Here is a 9,812-nt window from a genome sequence, read left to right as displayed (position 1 = left end):
CTGTGTTAGTTGCTATTAAACAACACAGTGATTCAGTACTTCTATACATTTCCCAACGATCATGATGTTAGGTCTAGTTATGATATATCACATAGAAAGATATTACATAATTATTGACTGTATTCCCCACACTGTACATTTCATACTTGTGACATTTATTTTGCAATGTTAGTACCTCTTTTTTTTTTTTTTTTTTTTTTTGAGGTTTCTAATTTATTCATTTATTTATTTATTTTTGGCTGTGTTGGGTCTTCGTTTCTGTGCGAGGGCTTTCTCTAGTTGTGGCAAGCGGGGGCCACTCTTCATCGCGGTGCGCGGGCCTCTCACTATCGCGGCCTCTCTTGTTGCGGAGCACAGGCTCCAGACGCGCAGGCTCAGTAGTTGTGGCTCACGGGCCTAGTTGCTCCTCGGCATGTGGGATCTTCCCAGACCAGGGCTCGAACCCGTGTCCCCTGCATTAGCAGGCAGACTCTCAACCACTGCGCCACCAGGGAAGCCGATGTTAGTACCTCAGTCTCCCTCGCCTATTTCTTTCCTCCCTCCAGTCCCCCTCCCCTCTGGCAACCATCTGTTTGTTCTCTGTATCTATAACTGAACAGAACAAAGTTTTGAAGAACACATTCAACTAATGACTTATCTAGACTATATAAAGGACTCTAACAATTCAGTAGACAGAAACAATCCAATTGAAAATGGACCATAGATTTGAACAGTTACTTCACCAAAGATAGATTAACAGCAGAGAAGCACATGAAAAGTGTGCTCAGCACCATTAGTCACTAGGAAGATGCAGATTTGTATTTTAAAAGGTCACTCGGGCTTCAGCCTAGTGAAAGGCTGGAGATCAGGCATGGCTGCAGGGAGAACAGTTAAGAGGCTATTGCCATAGGACTAGTAAAAGACAGTGGTTACTTGAATTAAGAAGGTGGTTGTGGGGATAGAGGGAAAGTGAGAAGTTAGAGACATATTCAGGAAGGAAAGTAGATGGGCTCTGACATTGACTTTGATGTAGAGAGTAAAGGTTAGAAAGGATTTCAAGTTTTCTGGCTTGTGCAGTTGGGTGGATGATGGTGCCATTCACAAACATGGTGAAAACTGGAGGAGGACCAGGTGAGGGGAAAGACTGAGTGTATGTTTTGAGGTACCTTTGAGATACCAAAGTAGAACCACAGAGCTGACAGTTGGAGTAAGATGCATTCTGAACCTTGTCTCTTGTATTTGGTGTGGACAGAAGCTGAAAGGCAGTGGGCTGAGATTGAAATGGGAGGAGAGAGAGAGAGACGAGCAGAGACTGCCAAGTCAGAGTCCCCTGATCTGTCCCCACGAAAGGCGGGGAACCTGCTTTTCATCAGCGGCCTGCACTAATAAAGCAGGAAGAAACTCTGGGTAAAGGGGAGTCTGAGTCCCCCTTTAAATATGTTATTACTTAGAACCCTGGCGGTAGCTTGCCATTCTTGAGATGCCCTAAGCCAGGACGAACTGAAGCCAAAGTCTTCTGATTCCCACCTCTGCTCCAATTCTTGCCCTCCCTCCATTGCTAACTCACAACTAGTATACAGATGTAGATGTGGCCTCAGGAAATCAAAAGGTTCTATAGTGCAGGTCATTTAAAATCTTACCAAATGAACTTCTGTCCAGTTTTTCCACTTCGATTCTACAATCTGTTGAAGGAGTGGGGAAAAAGAGTTTGTTCTGCTTTATTTTTGTAGCTCATTAGTGAATCCTAGCCATACTCTCCCTTAGGTCCCTTTTCCATCTTAGTCTGGTTCTCATAGCCTTAGAAAGAAAAATGGGATTCACTCAGTTTGTGTTGGGAAGAGGCCAAAATCAGTGTCCCATTAGTGTTCAGCCGGAGTAGTCTTCTAGCAGTACAATCTAGGGAAGGTATTTACACCTCCTCCCCCTCCCCTTTCCCGAGTTTGGCAAATTCTAGCTCATGTTTTGCTCTCCCTATAAATATGAGAGAAAATAAAAGGCACTATTCAGCCTCTTTTGTCTGAAAAGTCTGGCATTTCAGTGGTTTTCTTTAAGGCGGGGTCCTCATTTGCAACCAGCTTTGCCATTAACGGAAATCAATCTGAATGTCCTACTGTGCGTTTTTTTCTTTCCTCGCAGTCTGAAATGGCCTTTGCCAAGTTTTCAGGCTGAACCTGAAAGACCTTCTCTCATTATACGCTGCCTGCCTCCAGCCTCACTGAATCTTTGCAGAGATTTCTCAGGCAGAAGGGCTGCAGTGTGAGGGTTGGGAGGGACTCGACCTACTCCGCTAACCCAGTGGCCTGAGCCAATCACAAAGAGGATTGGAACCTCGCTGCACGCCCCCCTTCCCATCTCCTCCCCCTGCAACAGCCTCCTGGAAAGAGGGGCACTGGAGAGATGTGTTTGCAATTCAAATCCTTGGCTTTCTGCCTGCCTCTTTTCTTAATAAGAAGGCAGGAGCTGCCCGGAGGTGCAAAGGGGTCTTCCGAATTGCAGTGGCCCTAAGATCGGAAGATCCTTGCCTCTGCCTCTTTTATCTGATTCTGAAGCTAACGGGAAAAGGGTAAGGATGGTGGAGGCTTTCTGTGCTACGTGGAAGCTGACGGACAGTCAGAATTTTGACGAGTACATGAAGGCTCTAGGTAGGTAAAGATAAGATGTGCTTTCTCTTCTCAACCTGCAGCTTCAGATACTTGCAGATTCCTTCTTCACCATCAGGTTAGCAAGAGACAAAGACAGATCACATTGTCATAATCAGGGTGCTAGGCTGTGTGTTTCTCACAGAATGGATATTTAAATGTGGCATTTGCCTGCTTTCTTGCCTAGGGCCAAATAACGGAGCATTTAGTATTCTGTGGAGGACATGAAGCTTCTGCGCCTTTTCCGCTTTTTCTCCAGCATCCTTTTACTATTTATGCTTCCAGATAAACATCCACATATTATTACAGCTCAGTAGTTGTCCTGCATAATTGATGGGCTAAACATACTCTAATGAAACTTACACTTTAGGACATAGATTCCAGAATAGGAAGGTAGATTCCTGCTTTGTGAGCTATTTTGGAAGTTGCAGCCAACTGTACTGCTTCCTTTTGCTATTTTAGGTGTGGGCTTTGCCACTAGGCAGGTGGGAAATGTGACTAAACCAACAGTGATCATCAGTCAGGAGGGGGACAAAGTGGTGATCAAGACTCAAAGCACATTCAAGAACACAGAGATTAGTTTCCATCTGGGAGAAGAGTTTGATGAAACCACTCCAGATGACAGAAACTGTAAGGTAAGGAGCCGCTCCTTCTCTGGGGGTGGGGATGGGACGGAGAGAATAAAAGAAAGTCCCAATATTTCTTTTTTTCTAGATGATGGGAAGTGAAAAATGTTCTCAGTATTTCACTTCAGACAGGAGGACCAAGAGTTAATTTTGCATTCTAGTGTTCATAGCTTATACTCTGAACAATGGGCACCTACTATAGCTCAAATCTTGAATCTGTTTCTTTACCATGCGTTTATCTCATTTTATATCAAACCTGTATTTCAGAAAGTATTTAATAGTGTTCATTTAAAAGACTACATTTTGTTTAATCTCTATTTTGCCTCAGGTTGACTAAATCAATAGCTTGCCTCATTCGAAGACTCTGTTTAAAAGAGTAGGATGATTAGTCAGAAAGCACTAGTTCAGGATTTTTATTTCTAATAGTAAATTTTTGCATCTAGATGTATACATTTCAATCAAATTATGAATTACTAGAGATTTTCTAATAATGACTCTGGAAGCAACAGAGGAAATTGTACTACTTTGATAATTAGTTGATCACTATTTATTCAATTATTACTCTCTTAAAAATCAACTCAGGGACTTCCCTGGTGGCACAGTGGTTAAGAATCCACCTGCCAATGCAAGGGACATGGGTTCAATCCCTGGTCCGGGAAGATCCCACATGCCACAGAGCAACGAAGCCCATGCACCACAGCTACTGAGCCCGTGTGCCACAACTACTGAGCCCGTGTGCCACAACTACTGAAGCCCGCACCCAGAGCCCATGCTCCGCAACAAGAGAAGCCACTGCAATGAGAAGGCCGCGCACCACAACGAAGATTAGCCCCCGCTCGCTGCAACTAGAGAAAGCCCACGCTCAGCAACAAAGACCCAATGCAGTCAAAAATAAATAAATAAATAACTCTTTAAAAAAATTTTTTAAATAGATAAAAATCAATTCATTTGGCTTCCATATCAGAAATCTAACCTGTACCTATTGATATATTCTGCATTTTGTTGTTGGTTTCAGTCTGTTGTTAGCATGGATGGAGACAAACTTGTCCACGTACAGAAATGGGATGGCAAAGAGACAAATTTTGTAAGAGAGATTAAGAATGGCAAAATGGTCATGGTAAGCAAGAGCAATTTCCCCTTCCTGCTTCTTTGCCCACCCCTCACCCCCTCATTTCCCATCTCCTTCCCTGTCCCTCCCTCCCTCCTTTTCTCCTATCTTTCCTTCTTTAATAACATTAAATCACTAGCAAGCTTCTCTAATCATGTGTAAAACAGGAGAAATAAAAATATCTTAGCTAATTGTTTCCTCCACTCTGCTTCTTTAATTACAGAAAAAGAGAAAAATTCTACTTAAGTGTAGTTTTAAAAAGTTGCCATTGATTTAGCTAAAATTGTGTCAAAAGAACAGTTGTTGGATTACCGTAATGTCTAATCCTCAAATGAAATCTGAATATAAAACCAATCATCATGAAAATATAGAGAGATGATATTACTATATTATCATTTGCTGAACCTCAGAAAAATTACTTTATAGCTTCTGTAATAAGTGAGAGCTTTAAACGTTTTATATTTTAGTTTATAAAGGTTTCACAAGTTCAGTGCAGATAATTTGGAATATAACAGGAAAGTGTAACAAAAATATGAAAATCCTTTTTAATGTCCCCTTAGAGAGAACAATTTTGGTATGACTTCCTTCCAGTCTTTCTTTTTAATGCATCAGATAGCTTTAAAAACATGTCTATTCAATACTGGATAGTCATGTAAAAATTATAAAATTAAAAATAATTTAAAAATAATTTCTCTAATGATGGAGTAGCATCATAAACTGGGAAAAAATGTTATGTCTCAACCTAGCACCCCAGACACTTTTTTTTGGTGAGTTGAGTAATGGAATTTTGATGACATTGAAGTAGTCAATACATCATTTGTGGGTTTTTTGGGGGGGGGGTTGCTTTACGTATTCCTTCTAAGATAATAGCAGGAAGGGTCTTTTGGTTTTGTTATTTAAGACTATTGACTAGTTTTCTTCTCCTTCCCTTGACTACCAGCTAGCTGTTCTAGGTTGAGATAGAGGGCTTACATACTCATTCTTCATTTCCTGGGTGGAAGTGGGTGTGGGGAGCAGAGGGGCAGTTTTCCTTTCATGTTGATGAATATTTGCCCACGTTTTCCTGCAGTGACCATCACCATCATCAAACAAACAAACAAACAAAAAAATTCATTTATAAAGGATTCAATCTGAAGTCCTCCTTTATGATTTTTTCTTTTTTTTTTTTCCTGAATACAGAAAAGTGGATAGCTCAGCTTTGGCATGTATGACGGTGATCAGGCAAGCCTGAGTTCAAACAAGGAAATGAAAGTAATGGATGACAAGGGCACACTATACTCTTGGAAATCACAGGACTACATGAAAATGATGAACACTAAAAAACTAAATTTTGTAAAGAGGATTTATAGCAATTCTTCAAGTTGGATTAGATACAAGAGCCCATGTTGCACATTTTAGCCACATAACCACCAAGGTTCACATAGGCTACAACATGACAGCCAAAGCAACGAGAACGTTTGTACATTTACCTTTTCCTGCTGATTTTGGAACAAATCATTGCAAATACCATTTGTCCAAATAATTTGGGTTTCCAAAAAACTCTTCAAAATTTATCTAGATCATGAATTGTAAAGTATTATGAAAACCTACTATAAATTTTATACACTTTTTAAAGCAGATAGCTAATCTGCTCCAATTACCCTGATAATCTAAGGCAAAAGGAATTCTTTTGACCTGAATCTAGACAATCTCAGTTTTTGCCTCATATTTCTTTTAGAGACATGAATTATGTATACATGTCATTCACGAGATAAATATATGGGTTTCTTTTCAAAAAATGAAGACTTATGAAACATTTAATGTTTGTAAATGCCATTATTCTTTTGTATAATACTTAAATCATATATATGATAATCTTTAAAATAACATAATATGATAATCTTTAAAATTTTCAGCTACTGATGTACCTGTGTAAAAAGACTTGGTTATCTTTTGAATCTTTCAGACTCTTACTTTTGGCGATGTGGTTGCCATTCGCCACTATGAGAAGGCCTAGAAAACATCCTGATCTGGGGCTGAAGAAGTTCTACGATCTTTCTGTTTACCCAAGTCTCAGTGCTACACTGCTGTTACGGCACGGCCGATCACTAATTAGAAGGTTATCCTTGGTGTGGAGGTGGAAAATGATGACTTCAAAACTTGTTTTAAAAACTTGTTACTGCAAGCAATCAAAGCCATTTTTGATCTGCAGATTTATCACATTTTATAATTCCTATTAAAATTTTAAACTACTTTTTTTTAAAATAAAGAAGGGAATACATTCTACAATTTCCAGTGGAATGCAAATCAAATTGGAATAAAAATCTTACACCCATGAGAAATTTGTTGTTGTTGTTAATGTCACTAATCTGACTGGGAATTGTATATTAGAGAGTTTTAAATAAAATAGCCTTTTTTTTATGGCATAAAGTCAGGCTGGGGAAGTTAGCACTTTGTTTAAAATACTAATTTAAAAAATAAGCAGAAGCCCAGGGAAACGTGGAAAAATTTGGATTGGTACCTCTGTAGAGAATTTGGGATGGCCAGGATCCAAAGGAGCTTTGTTATGGTGGGCTGGGCTGCACAAATGACCTCTTGCTACTAGAAACAGGTAGTCTGAAGAAGCAAGCTGATATTCATGAAAATGTCTTATTAAAGAGTAAATATAATCAAAATCTCATATAATCAAAATGTCATGTAATTCAAGCTTCTTATTGAAAGGTAAATAGGACCAGGGAGTGAATTTTATCCTGGACTATTGTAACCGAGTAGGTCCCTACGGGGCCTTCCTGGGACAGGCCTTCCTCCATATCCTCTGCTTTAGCTCCTCTCTGAAGTACCTAGATAACAGTATTTGATGCACATTTCATGAGTTGTTTTCCAGATGTGAAAACCCCCCACCAAATGGAAGATGTTAACTACTTGATGACCATGAGCACATAGCCCCCAGGCCTCCTGGAGCCTAAGGACTGATAATGTGAACCCTTGTGACACAACCCTGTTACCTCACCATCAGTGAGTCAGAGAATTGTGCATGAGCTGATCACATACCCTGCGACCCCACCTCCCTCACCTGGCTTTTAAAAATGTTTGGCTAAACACTTCGGGGAGCTCAGGGCTTTTAGGGCAGAAGCCACCTGTCTCCTCGCATGGCCCTGCAATAAACCTTTCTCTGCTCCAGACTCTGACGTTTCAGTTAGTTTGGCCTCATTGTGCGTTGGGCACACGAACTCGTGCTAACACTATAAAGATGTATCTCCAGACAAGTACACTGAGCTGAACAAAGTCTATAAGTGCTAAAACGGATAAAATGGAGTGTGCAGAGGGCATTGTGTGTGTGTGTGTGCCAGTGTGTGCGTGTGGTGGTGGGGAAGCAGGGGTGTGCCAGGTTGGTGGAACTGAGTTGACCAAAAGAAAGTAAATATCTGTTTATGACTGGCTAAGATTTGCATTTGTAAAGTACAAATATTATTTTGTATTTCACTGTTTATCAGACGATTTTTGTACATGTTCTCAAACCGACAATGTGAAGCAGGTAAGGCAGATAGTATTATTTTTACTTTACCAATGAGGAAACTGAAGATTCGATTAACATGTCCAAGTTCTCTTGACTAGTGAATAATACTGAGAACTGCAAACCTTGCAATCTTCCCGCTTATTTCCTCTCAAAAATTAATATTTCAGCTAAATTTTCTTCTGAAACAAAAATGTAAGATTTTATTTTCCCTGAATTACTCCTTAGGAAAACTTTCCTGTTAGCCTCTGTGAAGGCTGGTGCGTGGGGCAGGGAACGGGTAAATATTTTTCAGGACAAACATTCAGTATTCATTTTTAATCAACCCAATATTTTCAGTAAGTTTCTATAAGTTAATTCAAGGTCCAATTAACTTACAGATATAAGTATGAGGAAACTTCCCTTAACTTACACAGTTCAACACAATGATACTATTACCTGACTATTGTATTACTTTAACTACTGCAGTAAAGAGTAGAAAAGATCTAAAGTGCAGCTACAGGATTTAACACGTGAATGTACAATTATTACTGAATGTCAGGATAAGATGGTATAGATCAGGTTACCATTACTAAAACTAGAGTCTACCTTTGTCTTTAAAAGCATGAAACAGAACATAGAGAGGGTGTTTGCTCCAATAGCTCTGAAAACCTTCATCTCTGCTTCTGGAGGAAGACTGCTTTCTCTTGGTGATTTCAGCCTATGCTCTGATAGAAGCACGGCTCTGGCCTCTCTATTCTTAAAGATACAAGGGCAAGGATAGGGATTTAGCTTCATCTCATTATAATTAGGTCAAAAAACATCCTGGCATTCATTTCCATAACAACTGTCTGAAAAATGGAAAAGTTTTGGGATGGCCTAGTGGGAAGAAAAGTTACACTGGGTTAAAAGCTCAAGAGTTGCAGCGGTAGATCAAATGCAGTTTTCTAGGAAGATAAATAACAAGGATATTTACTTCCTAAATGTTTACAAGGTAGTTACAAATCATTTTCCTTCAAGCTATATTCTATCTCATACAGTAACCTGCCAAGGTACTAACTTTTCTGGTTTGCCTTTTTAAAAATTTTTCAACGCACTTGAAAAGGAAAAACTACTAAGCCCAAAGGCAATTTGACTAACCGGCCCTGGAAGAACACCTCTGAAATTCCAAGATCTCATAGATACTAACTATGCTAAAGGTTGTCTTGTGAAATCCAATCATGAACCACTTTGTCACTGGTGCTGTCTCTCACCCAGATACACACGCTCACAACAAATTACACCTACACCTGGAACATGGGGACCTACAAATACATGCCCAGGTGTGAGGTGTACACCCAGAGATGGTAAGGCACTGTAGCTTTGTGCTCCTCAGAGAGAGGGTATAAAGGAAAACAAAAGAAAGCAGAGGGAGTCGAAGGGAGGATAGTGTTCCTACCCATTAACTCAATATATTGCCTTTTTAAAATTGCAAGCATTTCTTAGGTTTCAAAATGTGTACGTCATATTTCATGCTTACTTAAGAAGAATTATTTCACAACCAATTTACTTCCAGTAAAGCTGATTGAAAATTAGCAAAAGAAAAAGAGTGAGAATTGCTATTTTTACAATTCTTAAAAATCCTTTTTCTATCTTTCAAAATGCTTGCCCTAGAAACATGCAAGTTATTTTGCTGTCTTTAAAGTTGTTCTCTCACATCCATTTTCCTTTTTCTTTTTAATCCTTCTCCATTTTCCTCCACACTCTTGAGGCTGTGGACTGAGAAACTCCAAGGACAATTTTTTCCACAATAGGAAAGCACTTTGGTTCTCCAAAGGCTTTTGATTCATCCTAAAGCTGAAGCAGAACTTGAACAGCCCTGGCAGCATATGAAGCAGAAAATGGAGGCACCCTAACTCCCATTTCAAAGCCCGTTTCATGAGACACTTTCCCATTAAATTACACAGCATACAAAATAAGGTTTTCTCTGTTGGGAAACAAATACACTT

At 39.6% G+C, this 9,812-nt stretch overlaps 1 protein-coding gene across 1 annotated transcript; it reads left to right on the top strand.

The window, feature by feature from the left end:
• Positions 1-2,539: 2,539 nt before the first annotated feature.
• On the top strand, positions 2,540-6,348 carry FABP7 (fatty acid binding protein 7). The gene is made up of 4 exons (XM_061206969.1): positions 2,540-2,621; positions 3,081-3,253; positions 4,260-4,361; positions 6,298-6,348. Exons 1-4 carry the CDS (start codon positions 2,549-2,551, stop codon positions 6,346-6,348), a joined length of 399 nt encoding a protein of 132 aa, XP_061062952.1. The 5' UTR covers positions 2,540-2,548.
• Positions 6,349-9,812: the final 3,464 nt, after the last annotated feature.

This window comes from Eubalaena glacialis, chromosome 12 (genome assembly GCF_028564815.1).
Source record: "Eubalaena glacialis isolate mEubGla1 chromosome 12, mEubGla1.1.hap2.+ XY, whole genome shotgun sequence".
Classification (NCBI taxonomy): domain Eukaryota; kingdom Metazoa; phylum Chordata; class Mammalia; order Artiodactyla; family Balaenidae; genus Eubalaena; species Eubalaena glacialis.
The sequence above is the reverse complement of the archived record's forward strand: the minus strand, read 5'-3'. Positions and strand labels throughout refer to the sequence as shown.